At 34.6% G+C, this 12,723-nt stretch overlaps 1 protein-coding gene across 1 annotated transcript; it reads left to right on the forward strand.

Moving 5' to 3' along the window:
* The first annotated feature begins 2,850 nt into the window (after window positions 1-2,850).
* Window positions 2,851-10,965, forward strand: LOC113770082 (putative pentatricopeptide repeat-containing protein At5g13230, mitochondrial). Its single transcript, XM_027314438.1, has 4 exons — window positions 2,851-2,932; window positions 5,364-8,566; window positions 9,676-9,737; window positions 10,657-10,965. Exon 2 carries the CDS (start codon window positions 5,419-5,421, stop codon window positions 7,933-7,935), a length of 2,517 nt encoding a protein of 838 aa, XP_027170239.1. The 5' UTR covers window positions 2,851-2,932; window positions 5,364-5,418; the 3' UTR covers window positions 7,936-8,566; window positions 9,676-9,737; window positions 10,657-10,965.
* Window positions 10,966-12,723: the final 1,758 nt, after the last annotated feature.

Raw genomic sequence — 12,723 nt, forward strand, 5'->3', positions numbered from 1 at the left:
TTAATAATTTAATGTTGTACTTTTCTTCTTTTTTTTGGTCAATTAATCTTGAAGATCTACCTTGTGCTTAAAAAAGTCTTAGCAAAAGAAAGTTGGCTAAATTACATTTAAATGAAAAAAAGGATTAAAAAAAGGTAAGTGCAATAGACAAAAAAAATTCCTCTGAACAAATAAACAAACGAAAAAAAAAAGTTAACTCATAAAAGTTGGGTAAATTACTTTAAATAAAAAAAAAAGAAGAAATAGCAAATGTGAAGATTGTGTAGATACAATTACATTGTTGTTTGGATGAAACACGTAAGGAAGTTGGAGAACAAGTCATTGGATATCTAAAAAGTGTCAAATCAGGATGATCTTGATATTAGCACCAAATCAGGATGATCATGATATACTTCAATCTCATACAGGATGATCTTGATATATTCCAAACTCACACTTTAAATTCCAGTGTATGAGGTGCAATAATTCTTCTTCTTAATCCGTTATAGTTTTTTTTTTGTTTCCGGGTTAATCCATTAATAGTTGTTGGGAGGGCACCAACTCCTCCCTCATCATTTGAACGTTTCCCATCTAGATTGGTGTAAGATTTTGCTAGCAAAATGATGAGTAGAGTAATATTTGTAATTACTAATGTGTCCACCGCCTCAAAGTCGGTTAGGATGTGGTAGAATGTGAAAAAAAAAAACTTTTAGACCACAGTACAAATATTATTTGGAATAATTACTGTAGCATTTTTTTGTGATGTGATGTATGTGAAATAAAAAGATGGTTGAAAATATAAAAAGGTGAGTTAGAAAATGTGTTTATGATACAAGCGAAATATTATTTAGGATAAGTTCATTGTCCAAACAAACATTAACCAACATGGAAAAAGCAACCAATGAATGTTGGTGCAAGCGGAAGGAACTTGCATTCCTTAATCATGAGGTTTCGGGTTTGAAATTCATGGAAATGAAGAAAAACAACGATGGGAGAGTTTCTCTTGCAAAGGACCTGACGCGCTTCGAATAAAATTACTGTAAAATAGATGAAGATACTTGTGAATTATACACAAAAAGAAAAAGAAAAAAGGCATAATTAAGGGATTTAGGATCTTTAGTTAATCGTGAGGTAAGTTTCATAATTTTTGCCAACAATTAACACAACGATGAGACACTGAGCCCACATTTCCCCACACCCTATTATTAGATCCAAAATTTGAAGTTGTTAATATATATTTTTTCTTTATTTTATATCTTCCACCCCTCCTCACACTCTACCCCGACTTTCAAAATTCAAACTTTAAATATGATAAAAGTTCAAATTTCAAATTGCAAGTTCCTTGGTAGAGAATTTTCAGCTAATTTCTCCAAATATTGATAAAAAAAATGAAAAACAAGAGAAAGTAGAATTGAGAAAGTATGGCTCTAATAGTGAGCCTTTTTCCTTATATGCATTCCATACTTCAATCCAGCTTTAAAAAAAAATTAAAAAGTGAAATACAGATATTGTCTTGTCTATTGGACACAGAGGTATCAAAATTCATTAAAAAAATGATAAGCATGGTGGGTATTTTAATTTTGTTTTTTAAAAAGGTTGGCCCGCCATGCTTACATATAAGAGGGGATCCAACGGTATGCTCCATTCAATACCTGCTGCATCATATTTATGACACGTGTAATACTCTGTTGATAGGGCTTAACTGTGAGCTTTTTCTATATTTTTTTTTATCAAACCAATTGGACTGTTGTTGATGATCATTGCTCACATTTTTTTTCTTTTTATTAAAAAAAATTGTACCGTTACCTAAAGTCCTAAATTTTTTCAATAAATAAGGGATACTTTATTTTTTTTTTTCATTTCTCACATCATATTTCTTCACTTCTTATACTCTGTTACTCATTTCCTTCAACCACTTATACAATTCCTCAAATTGCTCTTATTTTCTCACTATGGATGAGAATTTTAATAGTTGTAAGAATATGTTTAATGTTCTAAATATAGAAAATTCGTCCTCTTCCCAAAATCAAAACCAACAAAATTTTCAAAATTACCCCAATTTTTCATTTTCTTGTATTCCACCAAATTATGCATATCCACCAAATTTGCCCAATTCCAATCATCCATCCAATTATCAAAATCCATCAGGTTTTCGTATCCATTTCACATGTATCCACCACTCAGTTATTTTAATTTGTCAATGGGAAATCAATATACATTAGAATAAATGTTTGATCTAATGAAAGGTAAAAAATTTAAGGAAAGTTAATAATTTATTTTTCAAAAAAATGTGATTATTTTTAAAAATTAATCTTATTTATTTATGAGAGATTAAAGATGTGGATTATAAAAATAAATGTTTGATTTGATTGTATGGTCATGTTATTATACTGTATTAAGTGTAATCCATTGTGAGTGAAAGTGTAATAAAAGTAGAGATAGTAGAATGCTGACGTGACATGTGAATTACACTCTACTGCGGATAGCCTAAGGAGAAAGGCCTCGTATTAGAGCCATACTATCCCTTTTTATTTTTTTTCATCAATATTTTGAGAAATTAGCCAAAATTTTCCGTGATATTATAAAAATAAAATAAGCCAATGCAATGGTGTTTAGCTTTGCATTAGCTTTTTTTCATTTCATCACTACGAAGATATGTTCTCACAAACTAATTTTAATGTACGTAATTTTGTTGACAAATATGTGTGTGTCTCTCTCTCTGTATATATATGTATGTATATATGTGTGTATGAGGCAAGATGAGAAAAATAAAAACGTAAACGACGAATATGTTTATTGTTCGCAATTCTGACTTTTTAGTCTCAATATTTCATTACGCATTCATATTCACTACTGTCTCATAGAGTCATAGTGGCGGTACCATTTTTCATCAGCACCATTTTTGGACGCCATTGCCAACCGTAACCACCATACTGTCGCCGGAACAGCACTGGTAAGTTTTCATTATGGCTGTCCATTAACTCGAGTATTAAATGCAACTTATGTGCCTTTTTGCTTGTCTGTCTTTTTCGTGCTTTAGTTTCTTTGCTTGAGTTTTTGCTTGAACAAAGAACTGAAGAAATTCCTGCGAACTTTTTTTTCCCTTGAAATGCTTGTTTTGATGGGTATGAAATGTGGTTTCCTACGAGCTTTGGTACATTTTCTGAGAGCAAACCATCGAGGTTTACTGCAAGCTGTGAACGGAGAGTTTGCCCATCAACTGTTTGATGAAATGCCCAAACGAAAATATTGACCACAAGAGAGAATTTTAAGTATTTCATGCTGTGTGCACTTTTTGATTAGACGCTAATGGCCTTGCTGGGTGAAGACAAAAGCAGCGACAGGAAATTTTCGTTTTATTATTGTTGTTGTTGCTATTTTGTTAGTAAGCCACTATGTATGTCAGTGGCTGTGCTTGCGTGAGCGTTGTTATTAGGAAGTACTCTGGTTTTTAGTCCATTGTTGGCTGGAGTTGAGAGCTTCCGGTGAGTTCTGTTGGAGAAGAAGCACACAGCAGTGGCTGCGTTCTGGTCATTGGAGACGATGATGAAATTTCGGGAGGTGTGAATAAGTCCACGATTTTTCCTTGGTTTTGTAGTTTGCCTCTAGCATTCTGAAGTTATCAAATAGACCCTGTACCTACACGTTTAACATTTTCAATCAGGTCCTTAGATATTGATTAGTCAATTATTCATTTAATTAGCTTTTCAGCTATTGAAATTTAGTTATAAGTGGCATTAACTGGTTTTCTTTTCCTTTTAGTACTCATATAAGGCATTTTGAGAGGCTAATTTTATTATATTATTGTGTTTCTACGTCTTCATTTTCTTTTTATGTTGCTGGCTGAAGTTCTCCATAGATTTTCCAATGGTTGATTGGATGTTGGCATTTTGTGCTTTCATTTGGTTATCTATGTTTTATGCATTGTAAGTGTCAGATCTTCCTTTTTGTTAATTAAATGCATGTTACTTGTTTAGCTTGCATTAACCTTTTTTTTTTTTGCTTTAAGATTGTAAGAATACAAAGTTAACTTGCTACTGGTTTTTAGCCTATCTAGGTTGGCCTTAGGATTGTAAGAATGCAAATTAAAGTCATAATTAGTTGTTTACCAGGTATGGGATGGTGCTTGATCTTGACCTTCCTCCCTCAGAACTAAGTTCTTGACCTCATTTCTCTTAATTTTAAAAGACTGGGATTAGTCTAGGTGAAGAATTTTAAAAATCAAATAATTAGTATTCTGTAACTTGTTTAGGTGACTGAATATACCTTGAATTCAATTACATGTGGTGGCTCCTTAATTTCAAAAACCCTTTGCAAGACTACTAGTGGGCCTTTGGATTGTCACATATTGTAAGTCATACTTTAGTCACTCTTCTTTTTATTCTATTTAAGAATAAAATCTACTCTTACAATTTTTTTAAATAATTGAATAATGGGGTGCATTGTTTCTGCATTTGCTATGATTAATGCGGAGGATAAAGAGTTAAATAGCATGCTAAACACCCACCGGCTAGTAAACGAGAGTTTTTATTGCTCTTTTGAGTTCAATTGGCCTAAGACATCAAACATGATTTTATGGAAGGATTTGGAGAGAAGTGTCAACGTAAAGCCTTTCTTCTTTTGTTTCATTACTCTTTGTTTTTTTGAGATTTTTTAGTGGAAAGAAAAGAACTGTTTTGAAGAGATTGCATTCAAAGTTAACCTTTTTGAATATGTTTATAGCTGGGAAAACAGTACATCAACTTTAAGGCTTGTTGATTTGCTTAGAAAGCCAACCCTAGAGGATTTTAGATTTCAAATAGCTATCCTCATTGAAGCCTAAATCTCATAATTTCTTGGTTAAGAGTTCTCCACAACTATGTCCTCTCAGTACCTTTCAAAGTAGCCTACAAAAACCAGTACCATTAGTGGCAAATGCGTAAATAGACCTTGTTTATGTGCTTACTTGTAAATGATGTGGAACACTCTAGAGCCACTTGAGTTCATACATTATCCGCTATCGCTTTGTTGTAAGGCTTATAGATGACTTATGGAATTGCTCATTGAAGCTTAATTTTTTTTTGGTATATACTTGCTCCACCATTTTATTTTTTGTTAGTAATTTCCAAACTGGCCTACAGAAGTTAGTTGTAGTGACTGGAAATACATAAATAGACATGGTCTACACAGGAGTCATGTGTTTTCTTTCATCTTCATTTATTACTTGCCATTATTTTTTTAATATCGTCATATATTACAGTATGGTGATTATGTGGCTTACAAATATACCAGTGATCTAGAAACACTTCATAGAACAGGTCAATCATACTATTTTCCTGTCTTAATATTTATCCAACTTATAAATGTTCAACTATATCTTATCTGAGTGTTTGCTTGTTCTACAGGCATGTCTTGTGCAAAACTTGTCACGAGCTCCCTCATATCTGTGTAGAAGAACGCATGATCAGACTTTTAAGCTGTCGAGAGCTACAATGGACAAATTCCTGCCGACTCTTTAAACTCCTTGCTTTTGTACCGTCTCAACAATATGGGTTCTCATTTGTGTCTGCTCAATTGGCCCAAGAAGAAGAAGAGTCCTTGATCAGCTGCAAAATGCCACCTTTCACTCCACGAGTGTCCAATTCTCATGCATATGCTAATATTCTCCATAATTGTGTTGAAAACTGTGAACCCATCAGGGGAAAAGCCACTCATTGTGATATAATAAAGCGAGGGGGCTGTTTAGACTTATTTGCAAGAAACGTTTTGCTGAATTTGTACGTAAAATGTGGATTATGGTATGATGCTCGACAGTTATTTGACGAAATGCCTGATAGGAACGTTGTTTCATTTGTTACTTTAATTCAAGGCTGTTCAATGTCCGAAAGATACAATGAAGCTGTTCAACTGTTTGGTAGGTTACATAAAGAAGGTCATAAGCTTAACCCTTATGTTTTCACTACTATCTTGAAGATGCTTGTGACAATGGAGTGGACAGAACTTACATGGAGCATCCATGCCTGCATTTATAAGCTTGGCTACCATAATGATGCTTATGTTGGTACTGCTTTGATTGATGCTTATTCTGTTAGTGGGTTTGTTGATACTAGTAAGGAAGTGTTTGATGTGATTGAAGGCAAGGACATGGTTTGTTGGACTGGAATGGTATCTTGCTATGCAGAGAATGATTGTTTCCCTGAGGCATTAAGTTTGTTTGATCAAATGAGGATGGTGGGGTTCAAGCCAAACAACTTTACGTTTGTGAGCGTAATAAAGGCTTGTCTTGGATTAGATGCGATGGGCATGGGAAAGAGTGTTCATGGGTATGTCTTAAAGGCAGGTTATCAGATGGATTCTTATGTAGGTATTTCCTTACTTGACTTGTATACTGCAACCAGAGATATGGATGATTCCAGGCAGATGTTTGAGGAGATTCCAAAAGATGATGTAATTCCTTGGAGTTTCATGATAGCCAGGTACTCACAGAGTGACCGTTGTGATGAGGCTTTGGAATTATTTTGTCGAATGAGAGAATCTTTGGTTGTCCCTAACCAGTTTACTTTTGCTAGTGTGCTGCAATCATGTGCAACAAAACAGGCTTTTGACTTTGGGAGGCAAACTCATTGCCATGTAATAAAAGTTGGTCTTGTTTCGGATGTTTTCGTCTCTAACGCTCTCATGGATGTTTATGCTAAATGTGGAAAGATGGACGGTGCAATGGACTTGTTTGCAGATGCTGCAATTATAAATGACGTATCCTGGAACACCATCATTGTTGGCCTTGTACAATTGGGTGATGCAGAGAAAGCCCTAGATTTGTTTCTAACCATGGTTGATAACAGAGTCCAAGCAAGTGATGTGACTTGCTCAAGTATTTTGCGGGCTTGTGCTAGCTTAGCGGCATTAGAAACAGGTGCTCAGATGCATACATTCATAATCAAAACACTTCATGATAAAGATGTTGCTGTTGGAAATGCACTCATAGATATGTATGCAAAGTGTGGAAATATAAAAGATGCTCGCCTGGTCTTTGACACAATGAACAAGCAGGATACAGTGTCATGGAATGCTTTGATCTCAGCATATTCCATGCACGGTCTTGGTAGCGAGGCTCTGAAAATCTTTGAGAGGATGCAGAAAACCGATGTCAAGCCTAACCAGTTAACTTTTGTTGGTGTACTTTCTGCATGTAGCAATACAGGGTCTCTAGATACAGGGCAGGCTTATTTCTCTTCAATGCTTAAGACCTATAATGTTGAACCTTGCGTGGAGCATTATACCTGTATGGTGTCTCTCTTAGGGAAAATGGGGCATCTGGACAAGGCAGTGAAGTTGATTGAAGAAATTCCATTTGAGCCAAGTGTTATGATCTGGCGTGCTCTGCTTGGAGCCTGTGTTATCCATAAAAATGTTGAGATTGGGAAGATCTCTGCCCAACATGTGCTGGAAATGGATCCACATGATGAAGCAGCTTATATATTGTTGTCAAACATATATGCCAGTGTTAAAAGATGGGAAAATGTGTCTTCTGTTAGGAAAATTATGAAGAAGAAACGAGTAAAGAAAGAACCCGGAGTTAGTTGGATTGAGCACCAGGGAATAGTTCATTATTTCACAGTAGGAGATGTGTCACATCCAGACAGAAAATTAATTCAGGGGATGCTGGAGTGGTTGAACTTGAGATGTAATAGAGCTGGTTATATCCCAATTTCTGATGTTATTTTACTTGATGTAGAGGATGATGAAAAGGCTCGACTTTTGTGGATGCATAGTGAGAGATTAGCTTTAGCATTTTCTCTTGTGAGAACACCATCTGGAACACCCATTCGTATTATCAAGAACCTCCGTATATGTTTGGATTGCCATGCAGTGATTAAGTTCATTTCAAAACAAACACAGCGAGATATCGTCATTAGAGATGTAAACAGGTTTCATCACTTTGAGGAGGGGATTTGTTCTTGTGGCGATTACTGGTGACCTGCCCTTTATTGGAGGGTTGTCCAGTTAAATTTTGTACTTCTTCTGTTTCCTCACAATGAATTAAGGGATGATATCTAATTGGATGGGACTCATTCACTACTCAGAGACAGTTCACCAGGTTTTGCAACATTGAAGATGTCTTAGGACCTTTTCACTCAAATTTTCCATTGGCACTAATGTTGCTTTAGGACAGACTGACAAGGATCTCTCATGTTGAGAAGTCTTCTTCATTCTGTCTATTGTTGGATGGAGAGTGGCTCACCTTCAGGACAAGCACTGGTGATGCCTTCTCTGATCAGCTGAATATTTCCAAAGCTGTCAGTTCACCTTGTGCTGTGACTGCGAAGATATCTTAGGACTTTTTCACTGAAATTTCCCATTGGCACTGTTGTCGCTTTAGGACAGACTGACATCAATCTCTCGTGTCAAGAAGTGTTCTTCATTCTGGGTGTTGTTGGGTGAAGAGTGGCTTACCTTCAGGATGAGCAATGGTGATGCCTTCTCCAGTCAGCTGAATCTTTCCGAAGTCGTCGATGTTCTGGGATTCGCTATCTCTTTATAGAATTGAAAACAATCTGGCAGGTCTGGAACTACCCACATCCTTCATAAAATTGAAAACCACTTGTTGGTAAGATGACACCAACCTCGATTTGACTTTCTAAAGATAGGTACATCTACCAAATTCTAGTGAGGTTCTTCTAGAATTAACATTGTTGGTAAAATGACACCAACCTCAATTTGACTTTCTAAAGATAGATACATCTTCCAAATTCTAGTGAGGTTCTTCTAGAATTAACATTGATGTTGTTCTAAGGCCCTTGAAATTCTTTTCTGTTCAAACAAGAAAAGTTGTTTGAATATTGCGGTGTGTAAACCCTATTAATAACTAGGCATATCAACAAGTTTTGGTAGAAGTATCCCTTCGAGACCTAGGTACGATTTGGTTTTATGCTCTGCACAATTAACGCTGCCAATTGCTTTCGATTGTTTGAGGTTCAGTGAAACTATTTGCACTCTTAATACATTGCAGGCAATTTTGGATTTTGATCTGACATCTGAGTCTAACCTCCATGAATTTGTTAATGTAGAAAGAATAGAGCTTTCCTAGATGGCCATATTCCATTATGAAAATGCATGCAAACTTAAATTACTTGGATCCTAGAAACTGATTTTAGGCATCTGGAAGTCATGCTATCACAGATAATAGCATCGATTGTATGGTGTATTAATGCTCTATTATGGCTGCTTTTAACTTGGATGTTTATGTGATAGATTTCAGATGGTGATGAGATGCATTGCTAATGTAAGCCTTTTGTTTAAACTATTCTAGTTTAGTCTTTTAATGTGCATGTTATTGCATTAAACTGTCAGATCTTTGTTGTCATTAGTTCCCAGTCAAAAGCATTATTGGTGATGAATCTACTTTTATATTATACTTTTGGGCTAACGCATGTTTAACAACTCTGTTTCTTTGCGATTATAAGATTTCGGTTAGGCCTTGCTGCTCCTTTTAAACCATGAATTGGGCTGTATAGTGTGCTTTTTTGGACAAATCACTTCATTGATTTAGCTCATTTGCTGCCTCTTGGAAGAAGCATATATCTTTTTCCTTTTTACCTATATTTCTTAGGCTATTGTTTGATTACTGCTCCCGATACTAGTGACCCTGTGTTGTTATTATTTTTTCATACAAAATAATGTTTTGACATGCCTCTATTTTTGGCTATGTTGTTGCAGGTATTGCAGTGCTTGTGCCTAAGTGGCTATTCTTATCATTTATAGCCTTTCCGTATCTTGAGGTAATTTTGATATGCTTTTTCTGTGTGGACGTACAGGTAATATATTTTGGCATTTGCTATTTGTTCGTGTAAGTATGGCCTTAATAACAAGTTTAGCCATAGATAACAATTTTCCACCTGTAGTTTTTGGCTATAAAATTCAGTCTTGCTTGTGAGTGCCCCATCACCTCCATTATCGTGGGATTTATATGTAGGGAGTTCCCCCTCTTAAATTTGATTTTCTCTACACCGACAAACAGTGATGACTTCATATTTATCATCTAAAAATGATTGTGGTATTAGTTATGATTTTTCCACCTGTAAATGAAGAAGCATCAAGGTCAGAAATTGCATTTGAAGCAATAAAAGAAGTATACAAGTCTTTCAAGGTCAATTTACTTCTTTTTTGCTATATATTGTCAATTTTATGATTTCGGTTAAGGTTGTTTAACATTTCCATCCCTGAAAATTTGCTGGGTACCTTGCTCACTTGTAATTGCCAATATTTAGCAATTTCTATGATATAATTAGCAACACTCTCTGTGCCATGTATTGGTTATAATCTTTTATTTTAAGTAGCACTAAACATTATTTTCTTTTGCATTTAAATTTGTTTATGATTGACATGTCTTTAAAGGGATATTTAATTTCTTGATTTATTATTATTATTTTTTTTTTTTTGGGCAGTGACCGGTGAGCAATGAACTATTTTCCAGTCTATTAGGGAATAAAGTGTATCTTTTTTGGGGAGGTGGAAAAGGGGGACTGAACCGTTTTCCTTTTTGAAGGGGAGTGCAGGGTCACGGTTATCAGTGAAAGTGAAATCCTTGTTCTCAGTTTCGAAATAAAGACCCTGCCCACTATATTATACATGTGTCTTATTTTGATGCAATATCCTTTTTACTGGTTCTCATAGCTTGTTTCTTTAATGCTTTTACAGCATTGGCTTTGTTCTGTGAAAGAGGATTTTAAGTTGGAATAATGGAGTTGAGCAGTACTGGATGAGGAGGAAGAGAATTGTCATAGTTCCAAGAGGCTATAAACTTCTCCTGGACATTCTTTCCTTTTCGCCTACGCCAGATGCAGTTAAGACTCTCCTTTTTCGAAGATCTGGGAATCTCTGTACTGAAATACGGGTTCTTGATTTTGCTGAATGCTTATCTACGAGTTGATGATGATTTATAATTCTGAGAAAACCCCCAAGACAACCAAAAAATTCATGAATTTAATCTGTCACGTGTTGTAAAATCAAAGGTAATTTTCTTTTCTACGATAGTTGAAATTTTCTTTCTTTGTTGTACGTCCTCCTTTGACCTCTCTCCCTTTCTCTCTGTTTCTCTTTTTTTTTTGTTTGGCATCACAAGGAGTATCCCTTTCGGACTAATCTCTCTGCGCCTGTGCACTCGCCCCCAAGATACACAAGACGATAAAAGGAGTCGAACCGTAACTACACGGTGCCAGGACCTAATGAGGCTACCCCAACACCAGCCGAGCCGACCCCGGGGGCTGTCTCTCTTTCTCTCTCATTGTGCAGTTTCTTTCCCTTTTCTTTTGTGTCCTCCCTCTTGCTATCAAATGAATAACATTTTCACCCTCTCGACTCTATATAGCCCATTTGTTGAGCATATTTCTCACTACCACATGCGCGAGTCAGACTTGGGCTCTCCCTATTTTCGTCCGCGTCTCCTTGCCTTTTTTTTTTTTTCTTTCTTTTAGGGTGGATTAGTTTATTTTTAATATTTATCAAAGTTATGTTCTTAGAGACCATCAAGTTTTGAGTGTGGGATTGTAGAGAAAGTGGATTCCACTTGCTCTTTCAGTCTTGTTATTTTAATCCCTTTTTGCACCCCTCAAATTATTACTCTACTATTTACCACATGAATGATATGTGGGCCGTTTGTAATACATCAGCACTTATGGTTCATTCAATCTTTCTTGTTATATTTTAACCTCTTTCCTGCAGGCCGAAGATTGGCTTAAACGAAAGTAAAACGACAAGGTAGCGCGTTAGAAGTCCTTAGTATGTCCCCTCATGCTTTTCTTATCTATTTTTTTTTTCTTTTTGTGTCAAAATTTATGGTTCAACATCCAAAATATCAAGAAAAATGTTCCATCAACGTCTTTCACTTGGTAAGGAGTCATGTATGGTTTTACTTTGTTTGTTTCTTCGATAAACTCTTTTAAGTACTTTATTCGTGTGCATTTTGTTACTAGAAGCAATAGAAGATGAATTTTGTCCCACCATTCCATCTTTCTCTTCTTACTAATTTGAATTCATAGGCGAAAGGGTACTCGGTTATTTGAAAGACAACGTTGATTTTGGAATTTGCTTCAAGAAGTAAGAGAAATTCATATTTTATGGACTTGAAGAAAGTGATTGCTAAATTCTATGATGACATTAGCAACATTTAAGGACTAAGTTGGCGTTTGATAAGAGGGTTTCAGAACAAAGAATTAGAATAAACTCCATAATTATTGTTTGGAGTACTACCATCGGAATCGGGATTTTGGAATCATACCTAAACATTTAGAATTCCTTAATTTCTTAGTAACTTGGAGGATTTTGGACAAAATCCTTCCAAGCCTGATTCCAATTTGGAAATGGGACCCGTCCCACCACCCATTAAAAAAATTCATATATAATTATTTACAACATATATATATAATTATGTATATAATATATATTATAATTATATATTTAATTATAATATTAGTATAATTATATAATATATTTATAATTATTATATAGACATATACAATATATTATATAAATATATATTATAATTATTTAATTAAATGTATTTATATTTATATAATATATATTATAAATTTATTAATATTATATAATAATATATTTATATTATTTATATATATTTATAAATGTATATTATATGTGCATATAATTATAATATATACGTGTATCTAATAGTAATAATATATTATATAATTATAATAATAATTATTATTATAAATATACTAATATATAATAAAAATTATATTTAATATA

Source organism: Coffea eugenioides, chromosome 5 (genome assembly GCF_003713205.1).
Source record: "Coffea eugenioides isolate CCC68of chromosome 5, Ceug_1.0, whole genome shotgun sequence".
Classification (NCBI taxonomy): Eukaryota; Viridiplantae; Streptophyta; class Magnoliopsida; order Gentianales; family Rubiaceae; genus Coffea; species Coffea eugenioides.

What these genes read in the sequence shown, in the direction of transcription:
- LOC113770082 (XM_027314438.1), top strand. Translation starts at nt 5,419, where the DNA reads ATGATCAGACTTTTAAGCTGTCGAGAGCTACAATGGACAAATTCCTGC.